The sequence below is a fragment of the Lolium rigidum genome, chromosome 6, assembly GCF_022539505.1.
Source record: "Lolium rigidum isolate FL_2022 chromosome 6, APGP_CSIRO_Lrig_0.1, whole genome shotgun sequence".
Classification (NCBI taxonomy): Eukaryota; Viridiplantae; Streptophyta; class Magnoliopsida; order Poales; family Poaceae; genus Lolium; species Lolium rigidum.
In genome coordinates this window covers 203368358-203384086 of record NC_061513.1, presented here as the reverse complement: position 1 = coordinate 203384086, position 15729 = coordinate 203368358, and the positions used below count along the sequence as shown (strand labels likewise).

The 15729-nt window shown below is 42.4% G+C and overlaps 1 protein-coding gene across 1 annotated transcript; it reads left to right on the top strand.

Annotated features, from left to right (window-relative positions):
• Positions 1–219: 219 nt before the first annotated feature.
• On the top strand, positions 220–6208 carry LOC124659535 (serine/threonine-protein phosphatase 4 regulatory subunit 3B-like). The gene is made up of 10 exons (XM_047197399.1): positions 220–341; positions 425–518; positions 2935–3033; positions 3416–3630; positions 3720–3834; positions 4011–4142; positions 4245–4352; positions 4711–4820; positions 4936–5034; positions 5217–6208. The coding sequence occupies exons 3-10, from the start codon at positions 2944–2946 to the stop codon at positions 5674–5676; spliced, it is 1329 nt and encodes a 442-aa protein (XP_047053355.1). The 5' UTR covers positions 220–341; positions 425–518; positions 2935–2943; the 3' UTR covers positions 5677–6208.
• The last annotated feature ends 9521 nt before the right edge of the window (positions 6209–15729 follow it).

Sequence of the window (15729 nt, the reverse complement as noted above, 5' to 3'; positions counted from 1 at the left end):
GTGTAACAACTTCTATCTATTCAATGAAATGAAACGCAAAGATTCCTTTGCTTTTCTCGAAAATAAATTAATATTTTCACGTTCTCTGTGCAAGATGGTCATTTCCTGTAATAGAATGCATCAACCTATTTACTCTGCTAATCAATTTTAAGACCAAGCTGCTGTTTTTTTTGCAAAGAATTTTGTTACTTAACTGTAAACTTTGGATTGAAGTAAAGGATTTCATACTAGAGATTTATTAGCTAACTATCTATTTTCTTCAGGGATCTTTCAGGTGAAGGTGTATTTGAAATCATTTCTGATGTGTTGCAGAGTCAAGACAGGAAGATTGTTTCAGCTGGGTACTTATCAAGCTCTGTTGCAAAATTACCCTCTCATTGTTGATTTCTTCTAACTTCTCTTTGCATCTATTTGACCAATGCAGGACGGATATTGTTATACTTTTTCTTAATCAGGACCCTAACCTATTGAGGTCATATATTGTCCAGCAAGAAGGAAATTCTCTTCTTGGACTTTTGGTAAGTTGCAGTTTCTTTGAGATCTGCAGTATTATATCCAGCAATTAATATCCTCAGGGTTCTCATGTTTTAGCTAGTTTTCTCTCCAACTGTGTCATGTGTTAACATTGATAAAGCTCCGGAAACTAGTTACCCGCTTATAAGGCACTCGCCTTCATCTAGCTGCTGGCAGGTCCTATTCGCCGACGGAATTAGAGAGGCCATGAGGCTTTATTTTGTGTATTTCAACTAATTTATTTTGTGGCTCTATGCCATGCTATAATAAGTAAAATTTACACCCTTCAACTCTTGTAAGTCCAAACTTCACGCTCAATTTTGAAACCGTTACTTTTCACCTGGAACTCTCCAAAACCAAATAAAAATGGCTGCCCCACCCCCTCCTTGACCCCAAAACAAAAGTTGTTTTGGGCCTGAAGCCCCAAGTTTCCAAAAACTAAATACAAACTACTGTAACCCACATGCCATAAATAAATGAGTGAAAAATCGCCACATGCCATGCTCACATCTTCCTCCTCCCTATTTCTCCCTCTTAGGCTGGACTTAGTTGCCTCAGCTCAGCATGTGCCATTCGTCCACCTATTTCTGCGTCCTCTCTCCTCGTTGCATTGATCTATCCGTGTTATTGCTGCCACTTTCCCCATCATCTGCCAACGGCACCCATGTTGCTACCATTGGGTCACCATGCGATCGTGGCGTCGACACTCAAAGAACAAGAACAATGGCACGATTAGCAATGGTGAAACGTAAACAAAAGGAGGTTTTCACCTCAGATGCCATGTGTTAGGCCACACAATTGCCGCTATGATGTTAGGCCACAAAATATACGCCGTACACTGGCACATCCTCGTGCGCTCTCAACACCGGAAGTGCAATACGCAAGACAATCTGGCTGGCGCTTTTGAAACCCGAAACCCCAGTTCCTCGGGAGAGACTCCATCAGAGATTCCAGCGACTATGGACTGAATTTGGCCGGATTAGACCGCTCCAAGCTCAGTTGTCGATCTCATACAAAATCCACTCAAAGTCACCGAAGAACGGGAGCAGGGACAAGGGTTTGAGAAGGCAATAAAGTACTCCCTCCGATCCGAAAAATATGTCGGGAGTCTGGTACATTTTCATTTTACAATTAAGACCTTACAGACTCTGAATAATTGTACACACATGCTGGAGCTAGCTGGTTAGCCATCACACGCGCACAGAGGCTTTTCCTAGACACATGCATGCGAGAGCAACTCTGGAGTGCGGGTTGAATCAGAGTAAAAGACAGGGGGGTTTGTACAAAATGAACAGTCCGGCATTTTTTTAGGATCAGAGGGAGTAGATATAATGATGTTTGAGGATTGTTTGCTTAATTTCAATTGGCCATTACCTCTCACATATATATGAGGCGTCTGGATTTCCCGTACAAGTTTTGGACTCTCTACATGTTACAAAGCATGACTCTAAACCGAATTACAGCTCTAACTGAGGCCGCTTGTCCTCCTGCTTCGTAGTGGACCTGAACTCCAAGCGTCCGCGCAACTCCTTCCAAAGCCCAGCTTGTCCTTTCCTGTTGAAGTCAGTCTTGCATTGTCTTCATGCTTGATCAGGCTACTTCATGGGCTTTTGGACATAAGCGAGCTCCTGTTTGGCCTTCTCTGAGGGTCCTTCCATGCAAAGGTGGACTTTTCTTTACCTTCGTGATCGAGCCAGCCAAACTCTAAGGTGGCCGAATTCTTGCCTTAGGTAATGCCAAACTGTAAGGTGGCCGAATTCTTGCCTTAGGTAATGCCGTCAGATGCTTGCCTTAGGTAAGGCGGCTAGATTATTGCCTTAGGTTAGGTGGCTAGATTATTGCCTTAGGTAAGGCATCAATATTTCTGCCTTAGGTAAGGCATCCATATTTGTGCCTTAGGTAAAGCAGCCAAATTGTTGCCTTAGGCAAGGCAGCCAGATTCTTGTCTTAGGCAAGGCAGCAAGATTCTTGCCTTACCTAAGGCGCCCAGATTGTTACCTTGGGTAAGGTCGCCAGATTTTTGTCTTGGGTAAGGCAGCAAAATTCTTGCTTTACGTACAAGGTGGCCAAAATTCCAGTCTGTGGCTAAGGTGTCCAGACGCAAGTCTGAACCGGCCCAAAATGGGTGCTAACACCATGCCTGCCGACACTAGTGATTTCTGGCCTAGGCTTTAGGTTAGGCACCCATGTCCAATGTACCACCTGTATATTTAAAATCTTGTTTTTGCTCAGGATATTGGATAAATGAAAGTATTGCGCCGATATGTTCCAGAGAATCACACATCTTCATGATTGGCCATATTATTTTTTCTCTTTGACAGTTCGACACAACATTGCGATTTTTCTCTAGGCGATGTTTATTTCATACCTCAGAAAGGCTAAAGCCAAAATGGGAGTGTGCTTAAATCACTAAATTTTCAGGTTAAAGGAATGGTAACTGACTTCGGTGAGCAAATGCACTGTCAATTTCTGGAAATTCTGCGTATATTGATGGATTCTTTCACCATGTCTGGAGCACATGTAAGTTATCTGCCCAAATGGAATTTAGAAGTTGTATGCTGTCTCCACTGTCAAGTTTGACTTAATGATTCTCATCTGAAGTGGAAAAAGTTAATGCGCGGGCTGCATATTTCTTGTATGCTCATCAGTACTTGCCAATGTTGCACCTTGACATCTTCTGAGGTGTAAATACTTTGCCTGAAGTGTCCCTCAAGTTTCACTTGGGTTATCTGAAGTTGATGCTTTACATCTTTGTTTTTATGTTCAATTCTCTTTTTAGATGCTGTTTCCTGTCATTCTTGTGCATCTTCTTGCCCTGATGTCAGTTCCAAGATATCCAAAATCTGACCTGTCTTTGATCAGGTTGACTTGGTACTTACGCTTCTTTTCTCCTTTGGTGCAGAGAGATGTAATTATTGAGATTTTCTATGAAAGGCACCTTGACTATTTGGTTGATGTAATAGCATCCTGTTGTCCTCCGAGGAGTATTACTCGAAGAGCAACTAACTCAGCTGCCGTTGGTAGAAACACTGAAGTTCACCGTATTAAGCCAGAAATTCTGCTAAATATTTGTGAATTGTTATGCTTTTGTGTAGTCCATCATCCATACAGAATTAAGTAATTCTCCATCCAGCATTCTTTCACTATTCCAACACTTCTGTTCTCTTCTTATACACCTGCTAAATGAGCTTCATATAATCTTGTAGGTGCAACTTCCTTATGAACAATGCGATAGAGAAAATCCTTACCATGACTCGCCGAAGCGAGAAGTTTTTGGTTGTTGCAGCTGTCAGGTTTATGCGTACAATTATATCCAGAAATGTAAGTCAGTATCAAATTTACTATTGTGAAGTTATTTTTAATTTCCTTTTTTTTTGTTACTTGGTTGTTGAGGTTGCAAAATTGGGGAAGTTTCCTCAAGTTACACACCTGATTTGATAAGTCAAACAGAAGTTTCTTGATATCATGTTTGAATCCCACTTGACTTTTTTTTGTAGGATGAGCATCTTGTTCGCCATGTTGTGAAATTTAACCTGTTGAAACCAATAATTGATGCATTTGTTGAAAATGGGGATAGATACAACATGCTACAGTCAGGAGTACTTGAACTGTTGGAACACATACGGAAGGTACATGTTTCAATACTTCTTTGAAACAACTATGAGTTGCAGCTTGCTCATTTGAAAACAACTACGAGTTGCAGCTTGCTCATTTGATTTGTTCTTTTGCAGGAAAATCTAAAACCTCTTGTTATCTATGTTATTGAGTCTTTCTCGGATCAGCTTATGAAGTTTGAACATTTCGGGAGCATTCAGGCCTTCAAACTCAAGTATCAACAGGTTGGACCTCTTCTTGTGTACTCCTGAATCGTGTCTTGACACTGCACTGGCGTCCCACCGCTGTGTTTGAAAAAAAAAACCCAGTTACAGGTGTACAACCCACCCTCATTGTGAATTAAATATTTGAATTTTAAAACCGGGTTTACGTTTTAGAAATTACCATATTTGAGTTTTTTTTGCTATCTTGGTTGTTAAGAGTGGGCAAATCCAATATGGCTTGGACAGTAAACGTGCTTATTTCTACTCTGAGCTAAAGAAATCATAAAATCTTCAGAGTTGAGCTTGTGGATAATTTCTTCTCACCAGGTTTACTATTAGTAATTGCATTGGGTAAGACTTTTTATTTTGTTGTTGCAAGTACCTGGAGAGTGCTGAAACAAGATTAAGTGCTAGTGTGCCCGACATAAGAAAGAAGGCAGAAGGAAGAGGTCTTGAGAAGGAAGAGGAAGATTATTTCAATGAGGACAGGTATTCTGTGTTTAGTTTTGTCATTGGTTGCTTCATTTTGTTTGCATTATAGGAGGCTGCCTCCCTCTGCAGTAGAGATGTGCCATAAATGACAATGCATTTTTTTATTCCTTAGTGACGAGGAAGATTCAGTCAGGCGAACTAAACATGCACATGATGAAGAAAGAAAGGCTGATGTAGCTAATGGAAGTGAAGCTGATGACATATCCTCAAGGTATATTCTCTTCATATACTGTTTGAATGACTAGGTTTCTCATGGATTACTATTTCTATTTCTCTCCTTTGTCAAGTCAATAAGAAAATCTGAAATATTATCAGGCAGAATTTTGAGTTTTTCCCCTGATGATAATTTCTTTTGTTGATGCTGCTTCATCAATGTTTTGCCCATATTTGCAGGCCTAAATCTGGTGGACTCGTGGACTATGCCGATGATGACGATGAGGATTTCAATCCACCACCTAAGGAGCCAGATAGGCCTGCAGAGGATGATGAGCTCTTAAAGATTTCTAGGGTGAAGCGCAAGTCGGTGAACACGGGGGATGGCAAACATGCAGATGGGGAGGTTCGAAAAAGACAAAAGATAGAAACGAGGATTACTTGTTCCAAGATTTCTGCTTTGACTAGTCTGGCTAGCAAACACAAGGATTCACATGTCTCGAGCTCTCCAAGTTGCGAGGTCAATGGTATAATGGGGGAGCATGCTACACATTCTGTTGAGCAACAACATTCCACAGACACCGCAGAAACTTCACGACAAATTGGAGGTGATTGTATTAAAGCCATGGGGAATTTGTCTAGTGAGAAGGCTGTAAATACCACCAAAACAAACGATTCAGAGCCCTACTCAGTGAGATGACAAATTGACAAGTTTTCCCCACCCTGGCTTGCCCTGCACCCAACTTGTCAATGCTTACCAACAGGAAGGAACAAGAACGCGTCTGGCTCTGGCGAAGGCTGGGTACATTTAATCTCAAATCCGAATGCATGATTCGAGGTGATGTTGTTCTCACTTGTCTGTATATCCCGAGTGAACCATCACAAGCTGTAAAGTTATTTTTCCAGAAGGAAAGATATGAAAGTGAGAATCGGCACACATTTTGGTTCAGCATTGACTCCTGAGTCTTGCTCCTGCAGCTGCACTGTCTTATTATATCTATATATATGGGCTTATGGAGGAGCAGTGAATATCCACTTTCTCCATTATTTCTTTCTAGGATAATTGACTGAGATGTTGCTGTTGTAAAACAAGTAGGAAAGAATAGTTTCGGTTGAGCTGTGTTCTGCAACATTTTGTGATATCCATATCCTATACAGTTGTAATTTGTTGGTTTGTAGTTTTGGCTGGATAAACTTTATTTTGGATGAGTAATCATAGAATTATTTATTTAGGAGCTCTTAGAAGAGTAATTTTTGAAGTGAATATTTGGGTGTTGTGTACTGAGACTTCTTGGTTCAGTCCTGGTATTGTGAAAAATCCAACGTTTTGCAAATCAGTCCATCCATTTTGCGAAATGTTTGCCACATACAGCTATGATAGTGGTAAACGGTTCACAAGGACTGATTCATTTTGCATGTTCCACTAACAGAGCTTTTTAAGCCAACCAGAGGAATTTGGCAAGGTGATATAATATCCCTACCTTTTCCTACATGCTGCCTGGGTTTTGTACCTACACTCTGCTGATGATTGCATAATTTTCATGCAAGCATCACAACGACGTGTAGAGGGTCTACGAGATATATCTTGTATCTTGCAATTTTATTTAATACTCCATGAATAGTACACAAATTTGAAAATATGGCTTTCCCAACAGGGCCTTATAGGGCTAGTCCCGATTCCGTGGGCTAGCTCTGCGTATAGCAGGCTGAGCTGAGCACCTATCAAGCTTGGTTGATCCTGAACTGGCAAGTAGAGTAACGCTGGTAAGTAGAGGAGTAACACTGGCAAGTAGAGGAGTAACGCGAGGAGAAAGCAAGGCCAGCACTACTCGTTATTAGATTAATCCCAGATTGGGCCTGTCTGTTAGGATCCTGAACTGGCAAGTAGAGTAACGCTGGTAAGTAGAGGAGTAACACTGGCAAGTAGAGGAGTAACGCGAGGAGAAAGCAAGGCCAGCACTACTCGTTATTAGATTAAGTTAAATTCTTGTTTGCCTTAACTATGTATGAGTTAGCACTGTAATGGCACTATTAGCTTGAGACATGTGGAGTGGTTGGGAGGAACAAGCTAAATCAAATAAATTATTTTTATCACTATTCTGTCTTTCTCCCTTGCGACGGCTCTAGCACCATTGTGCTCTCTTTCTTCCTCCTTCTTCCTCACCGGCAGGAAATCCCCCGAGCGGATCCTTGACAAAGTGGTATCAGAACACCACATGTGGAATTACCAAGCTTTACGAGCGACAACCCTAGAGCTTGGATATTAGAAACTGAGGACATTTTCAGATTGGTGGGAATCACCGGAGAAGCCCGTGTGAGATGGGGACTAGCTCATATTCGTGGCCAAGCCAAGCTCTGGCTCAGTAGCTCAGACATGGACTTGCAACAAATGTCTTGGGCATAACTCTGTACAACCCTTATCAACAGATTCCCTGATACTATCACAATCGATCCAATGGAACAGTTACAGCAGCTGAAACAGAGAACAACAGTGGATAGTTATATCAATGCCTATGAGTCTTGGATGCAAGTCATGAAGAGAGGGCGTGCCTATTTGCCAACAGACTTCTTCGTTGAAAGGTTTATCAGTGGGCTCAATGAAAACATCGGGCATATGGTGCAATGCCAACGGTCCTGAAACACTCATGTCTGCATACTATTTTGCAAGAAAATATGAGAAGAACTATAATGCAACAACATCGGTACCAAGAAGAGCAGTGGCCATTTCACCACCTAACCAACTGCAAGCAAGAAATGGACTGGGCAAAGAGAACCACAATTGGAATGGGCCTCCAAGAGACAACCCAAACCGCAACGGCAGACCGCGTCTTACTCAACCATGCTGGTACTATCCAGAGAATTATGCACCGGGGCACAGGTGCCCTAATATGCAAAAAGCAATTAACATGTTGATTTTGCAAGGCTATCCAGAGGATGAGGATGAGAAGGTACAACAGTTATTGCTGGAAGTAGTACCTAATGTAGAAGCACCAACTTTCATTCCACAAGAAATACAAGATGCCAATGTGGAACACCTAGCCAAAGATGAGGTGAACATGATGGAAATCTTAGTAACAACACACAACTGCTCAACTAGTGACTCCACAATATATCTTCTTATTCACATCAATGGAGTACCAGCTGCGGCTTTAGCTGACAAAGGAAGCACCAACACATTCTTGGACAAACAGTTTGCGATAGACCACAATATTAACTTAAGTCCCATACCAGCACGACGGGTACGAGTGGCTGGTGGTGGTATTCTCATCTCTGATGCAATAGCATACAACCACCAGTTTTGCATCCAAGGCAAATTCTTCACAGTTGACTTTCGAATCCTGGAACTGGGTGGTTCAGATGTGGTGCTAGGAGTAAATTGGTTCAAACTGCACAATCCAGTGACCTTTGATTTCATTGGAAGGACACTAATAATTGAGGAAGGAGGACAACCACATACCTTTAGTGACCATTTAGTCCCTGTGGCGGATTTCATGGTATCATCCATGGAATGTAAACAACTCCTCAACGACCAAGCAACTGGTTTTGTCCTATACAACATGGAAGATGTCCAGAAGACACTGACAGAACTAGAGAAAACATCCAATGCAGCAGAATTCCAAGAGATTTTGCAAGCTTTTGCTGATGTATTTGATGAACCTTCAGGGTTACCACCACATAGGAGTGCAGACCATGAAATTCCCTTGCTGCCTGGTTCCAAACCTCCAAACATCAGGCCATATCGCATGTCTCACAACCAGAAGAACACAATCGAGACAATCATTGCACAAATGCTCAAGAGTGGAGAAATACAGCCAAGTAGCAGTCTATTCTCCTCACCAATCATTTTGGTGCGCAAAAAGGACAAAAGATGGAGACTATGTGTGGATTTCAGGGGCTTAAATGACTTAACAATAAAAAAAAATTTCCAACCCCCTGTCATTGAAGACCTACTTGATGAGTTGAATGGGGCCACAATTTTCTTAAAATTGGATTTGAGATCTGGGTACCACCAGATTCGAATGAAGGAGGCAGACATACACAAGACTGCATTTTCCACTCACTTAGGCCACTACGAATATCTGGTTATGCCATTTGTCTTAAGCAATGCACCGGCAACATTCCGACAACTCATGAACAAGATATTTGCGAAATATCTGCGCAAATTCGTGCTCGTCTTCTTCGACGACATCCTGGTCTACAACACAAGCAGGGAGCAACACAAGCATCACCTGGCTCTGGTACTGAAACTGCTGCGAGATAATCAGCTAAAGGCCAAACTGGAAAAGTGTACATTTGGTCGACCTCAGGTGGAATATCTAGGTCACATCATATCTGGACAGGGTGTCGCCACAGAACCAGCCAATATCCAAGATATCGTTGAAAGTGCATGGAGCCCCCATGTGTGGTTTTCGTAATTAATGACAATCCCTATGGACTAATGTTTGCATTGAGTTATATTTGTAGGAGTTGTCCATAGGCAATGCTTAAACCATATGTTGGCTTCAATATTGCATTAAGAAGCAAATGAAGAAGATCAAGTGTCAAGTATGTCTTGAAGATGAAGTGAGCCCTCAAAGTTAACTTCAAGACATCAACATGATGAAAAATGAAGAAATGAAGTGCAAGTTCAAGATGAGCCATCTCGAAGATGTCTTGAAGATGTCTCGAAGATGTCTTGAAGATGAAGTGAGCCCTCAAAGTTAACTTCAAGACATCAACATGATGAAAAATGAAGAAATGAAGTGCAAGTTCAAGATCAACATGCTTGAAGCTTACCATCCATATGGTGATCATGGATATGAGAAGATGTGACGAAGAAGAAGCTCTCCCATGATGGATTATGGGGGAGCAATCCACAAGACTTCATCAAGCAAGCACAATCAAGAAAGGCATTCCATCTTGTTGCGGTCAAGAACGTCATCATCAAGCTCAAGTGGAATGCGCAAGGTTAAGGTTTGCTCTTGATAAGGTTTCTTTCTCACCAGTCTCATGGTGTAGTTGGAGACCGGTTTATAGTTTAGTTGTCGTACTATCAAGAGGGCTCTCGAGTGAGTAACTCGATCGTATCCTTCGGAGAACTCAAACCTTTGCATCCTTGCATCATCTTTCTTGGTTGTTATTTGGATCTTATCCATGTGATGTTTTAGAGCTTGTGCTTATTCTCATGACAAGATCTAGTTCATCGAGAATGGTTTTGCATGGGAAACTTGTTGCATTTTCGAGGTTGGAGGTTTTACCGGCATGTCCTTTTTAGATAGGTAAAACCTTTCATCATTTATTTCTGTCCTACCTTACTGTACTATGATGGTTCCCTGCATGATCTTGTAGAGCTTGTTACTAGCTTCGAAACGAGCCCAAGATCATCAAAATCGGAGTCCGGATGCAAAAGTTATTCAAGTTTCCGTGAAGCAGTTTTTTGGCCGAAAGTTGGCCGGAACTTCCGCTCTACTTCCAGTGAACTTCCGGAAATGACGATTCTGCACGCAAAAGTATACTGTAAGCATTCCGGGGACGCCCTACTTCACCCGGAAGTTGGCCGGTACTTCCGTGGGGGCGGAAGTTCCGCCCCAAATGATCGGAAGTTCCGGTTTTTTCCTCCACTGTTGACCTTGTTTGAGCTTTCTATCTCCCTCTCCCTCCAATTAATCTTGCATCTATTTGAGAGAAAGATAGAGGAGATCTAGATCTACATCTTCACCAATCAAATCCCTCTCTTTGTGAGGGGAATCCACTAGATCTAGATCTTAGAGAAATTTGGTGTTCCTCCTCCTATTTGTTCTTCCTCTCTTATTCCCCCAATAGGTTTTGTAGCTTTGTTGGAATTTGAGAGAGAAGTTCTTGAGCATCTTTGTGGTGTTCTTGCCATTGCATTTGGTTCATCGGTTTGAGTTCTCCACGGTGATTCGTGGAAGTGAAATCAAGAAAGTTGTTACTCTTGGGTTCTTGGAACCGTAGACGGATTTGAGGCCTTTGTGGCGATTTTTGGGAGCCTCCAATTATGTTGTGGATGCGTGCCCCAAGCTTTGTGTAAGGCCCGGTTTCCGCCTCGAAGGAAATCCCTTAGTGGAACCGTGACCTAGGCCTTTGTGGCGAGGGTCACCGGAGAATAAGGTGAGGCGCCTTCGCGGCGTTCAGTGTGTGGTGTGAGTACCGCATCTTGGGGTGAGGCCTTTGTGGCATTGGTGTGCATCGAGCAACCACACCTCAAGGTGAGCCTCTTGTGGCGTTCGGGAGCACTAAGCCACCGCACCTCCCCAACGGAGATTTGCACTCGCAAGAGTGTGAACTTCGGGATAAATCTTCGTCTCCCGCGTGCCTCGGTTATCTCTATACCCGATCTCTTTACTTATGCACTTTACCTTGTGATAGCCATCGTGCTTGAAGATATATATCTTGCTATCACATAGTTGTTTGTATTGCTTAGCATAAGTTGTTGGTGCACATAGGTGAACCATAGTATATAGACTTTGGGCTTGACAAAGTAAACGCTAGTTTTATTCCGCATTTGTTAAACCCATCTCATAAAAGTTTAAATCGCCTATTCATCCCCCCTCTAGGCGACATCCGTGTCCTTTCAATCGTGCAATGGAAAACACCAAAGACACTGAACAAACTAAAAGGATTCCTCGGCTTGACAGGGTACTATCGTTGGTTCATATAGGGATATGCAACGATCTCTCAACCATTATACCAAGCTCTGAAGAAAGACAACTTCCAATGGGGCAAACAACAAGAGGAAGCCTTTTTTCATCTCAAACATATCATGTCCACACCACCAGTACTCGCACTACCAAATTTCAGTATTCCCTTCGAATTAGAAACTGATGCCTGCAAGTCTGGGTTGGGAGCTATCTTGATGTAACAGAAAAGGTCGTTAGCATTTTACAGTCAATGTCTTGGACCAAAAACAGATGCCATGTTGGTCTATGAAAAGGAAGCACTGACCATCTTACATGCCCTCAAAAAATGGCGTCACTACTTCTTGGGCAATATGGTCATAATTAAAACAGACCAACATGCCCTTAAGTACCTGGGCAGCCAAAGGTTACTTGAGGGAATCCAACACAAACTAATGCTCAAGTTACTAGAATTCGATTACCAAATCGAGTACAAAAAAGGAAAGGATAACTCAGCTGCGGACGCTCTATCTCGGCAATTTCAAGATGAAGACACTGAAGGGCAACATTCTTCTTTCGAACCAACATGCCACCAGATAACTGTTTCAGTTTCCAAATGGCTCCAGGAAGTTTAGGAATCATATGCTGGTGATGAGGAATGCACCAAACTCATTCAAGAACTCACAATTGACGCAAACAACTAGACACACTACTCCTTGCAAGCTGGCATTTTGCGCTTCAAAGGAAAAAATCTATATTGGCAGCACAACAAGCCTTCGAGATAAAGTATTTGACACTTTCCACTCTTCCATCTTTGGAGGCCACTCTGGAATCAAGGTAACACTGCACAAAATTCAGCAAACTTTCTACTAGCCTAAGCTTAAGTAGTTCATCGGTGAAAAAAGTTGCCATGTGTTCTATCTGTCAAATTTCAAAAACTGAAAGGCTGCCATACCCGAGGTTATTACAACCACTACCAATTCCAGAACGGAAGTGGTCCGACATCAGTATGGACTTCATCTCAGGATTACCAAAATCCAGAGGCAAAGACGTAATTCTGGTGGTGGTTGATCGTCTCACAAAATATGCACATTTTGTACCACTCTCACATCCATACTCAGTGTAGACGGTGTCAGATGCATTCATGAAAAATATCATCAAACTGCATGGTCCACCAGCAAGTATAGTAAGTGACTGAGATCCTATCTTCACCGGCCAGTTATGGAAGGACATATTCTCAGGTTTCAACACCAAACTCAAATACATCACAACTTACCACCCGAAGACAGATGGACAAACGAAGCGAGTCAATCAATGTTTGGAACAATACCTCCGATGTATGGGATTTCAACAACCAAAAAAATGGCGTGATTGGCTGCCAGCGGCTGAGTGGTGGTACAATTGCTCATACCACTCAGCTATTCAAATGACTCCCTTCCAAGCACTATATGAATACCCTCCACCTTTGTTGCTGTCACATACCTGTCCCATTTGCAGCAAACCAAGCAACAACCACGGAAACACCTAAACGAGACAAAATGGTACAATTGTTGCAGCAGAACCTAACCAAGGGACAACAGTGTATGAAAAATATGCTGATGCAAAAAGAACTGAGCGCAAGTTCGAACTGGATGATTTCGTCTACTTGAAAATGAAATCCTATAGGGAGTCAGCAATGGGCATGAAAACTCCTGTGAAACTATCACCTAGGTGGTACGGACCATTCAAAGTATTGCAAAAGGTTGGCCAGGTTTCTTACAAGATTCAACTCCCTGACAAATGCAAGCTTCATGATACATTCCATGTAAGTCACTTGAAGAAGCACACATGCCCAAATGCGTTACCAAATCCAATTCTTCCATTGGTCACTAAAGATGGCAAGGTAAAAAATGCCCCACTAGCCATACTCCAACTTCACATTATTCCTCGTTCAGTTGGCGACTATGATGTCGCGATACCACAATGGCTGGTGCACTGGGACACAATGACAGCAGAGGAGGCAACCTGGGAAGACGCTTCGTTCATACATGAAATCTTTCCCAGTTTCAGCCCTGAGGTTTGAGCTCGCGAGGGGGGTCTTGTCAGGATCCTGAACTGGCAAGATGAGTAACGTGAGGAGAAAACAATGCTAGTACTACTCGTCATTAGGATTAAGTTAAATTCTTGTTTTCCTTAACTATGTATGAGTTAGCACTGTAATGGCACTATTAGCTTGAGCCTGTCTTAGTATATAAGAGACATGTGGGGTGGTTGGGAGGAACAAGCTAAATCAAATAAAATTATTTTTATAAGTATCATGTCTTTCTCCCTTGTGACGGCTCTAGCACCGTTGTGCTCCCTTTCTTCCTCCTTCTTCCTCACCGTCAGGAAATCCCCCGAGCGGATCCTTGACACTGTCGAGCTAGTATTTCCCGACATCTCGCTGTGGGTAGCTAACCTGTTGGCTGGTAGGCCAACCCCGCTTCTAGGATCCTTCCTGGAAAGGCGTGCTCGACAAGGGCCTTTCGGAGAAGGCGCGTCCGACAAGCTCTGTCCTTCTACAAGGATTCTAAAAAACACACTTTTTGGGAATGCCGAGCCCGACATCAACCTCTCGAGGAAGCCCTCGCCGAAGTTATATTATTTGTGTAAATTATCAAAAATGAGAATTATTCGTGGAATTGAAGAAAAAAGTGTATTATTAAAAAAATCATCTGTATCTTTATAATAATAAAGGATTAGGTCAGCTAGTGAAAATAAGCCAAGTCTACAGTATTCTTCATCTCTATTTGAGGTGCTGATACAAAGACATGCAAATCAAATTCTGGAAAATAATAAGGCAACATTGGAGGAGAAGTATTAACAGTCTTGGGCAAAAATACTAGATTAGCTTTTGAAAAAACCCTGCACTTGGGTGAAACACGCCTTTAATGGAGGAGGTGTAAAGGTGTTGAGCCAAGATGGAAGGGGAGTTCTTGTTAAATCTGTTACGCAAGTCGTACCCACCTATCCGATGAGCTATTTTAAACTCTCCAAAACCACTTGCAATAGTATCACTTCTTATGTTGCAAGGTTTTGTTGAGGTGGAGATGAAGAGAAGGAAAAAATGCACTGGAGAAAGTGGTCAGAAATTGCCATACTAAAAACATGGTGAGGGATGGGATTCTGGGACCCAGAACTATTTGACCTTTTGATATTGAGCAAGCAAGGACATATTGGGCAAGCAAGGACTGAGATTACTCACAAAAGCGGAAAGTTTACCTGGAAGGGTTCTTAGAGGAAAATACTTCGAGGGGGAGAGTTCATTTTAGCATCAAAGAAAAACCCAAAAGATATTGGGCAAACGTTCCCACGGCCTCACTAGTCTGTCAGGTCCCTGTTAGGTGCCATGACGATAGATGGGGAAGGAAGAAGAGCACGCGGGGCTTAGAGCTAAACCTACTTGAAATGGAAGAAAGAAGAGGGAAACAAATTTAGGTTTTTCGTTAGCTTGATCCTCCCACCCACCCACCTGCCCTTTATATCGAAAGGCATGCTCAAGATTAATAATTCATTACAACTTAGCTAGTCATTAATTAACCTTAAACTAGTTTAGCCACTAAAACTAAGAAGATGACTGGTAGCCGTTGATTATTCTGGACACCATCCTGACCCCTGGTTCTCTGAAGTGCTACTGAAAGTGCTAGTGTTTCCAGGGACCTAACAAAGCCCCCCTTTTAAGCCAAGACTTCAAGGCTTGAAATCAGGAAATGTTCGCTCGATTGAGTCCCAATGTATAAGCCATTGTGGAATTAATACATCATATTGGCCAACGCTTCGAGGAACTTGGTGGCGTTCCAATATTTCTATGGGGTAGAGTTTGACCTTACCTTCCGCTGTGACCAGTGGCAGTGTTGGATTGGGAATGGCATTTGGTCCAATATGTTTCTTGAGTTGGTTCACATGGAAGGTGCCATGCATTTTGGCCTCTTCCAATAGCTGTATTTGGTATGAGACATTTCCCATCTTCTTCTGTATGCGAAAGGGTCCATACCACTTGAATGAGAGCTTGGGGGCATTGTTTCTGCCTAGAGCCATTTCTCTATAAGGCTGCATCTTCAAACCAATTTCGAACTGTCGTTCGGTTCTGTTAGCATCAACATAGTTCTTCATTCGCT

What these genes read in the sequence shown, in the direction of transcription:
- LOC124659535 (XM_047197399.1), top strand. Translation starts at nt 2,944, where the DNA reads ATGGTAACTGACTTCGGTGAGCAAATGCACTGTCAATTTCTGGAAATT. An exon ending in GATTATTTCAATGAGGACAG is followed by an intron (nt 4,821 to 4,935) that starts GTATTCTGTGTT and finishes TTTATTCCTTAG; the next exon opens with TGACGAGGAAGATTCAGTCA. An exon ending in GCTGATGACATATCCTCAAG is followed by an intron (nt 5,035 to 5,216) that starts GTATATTCTCTT and finishes CCATATTTGCAG; the next exon opens with GCCTAAATCTGGTGGACTCG.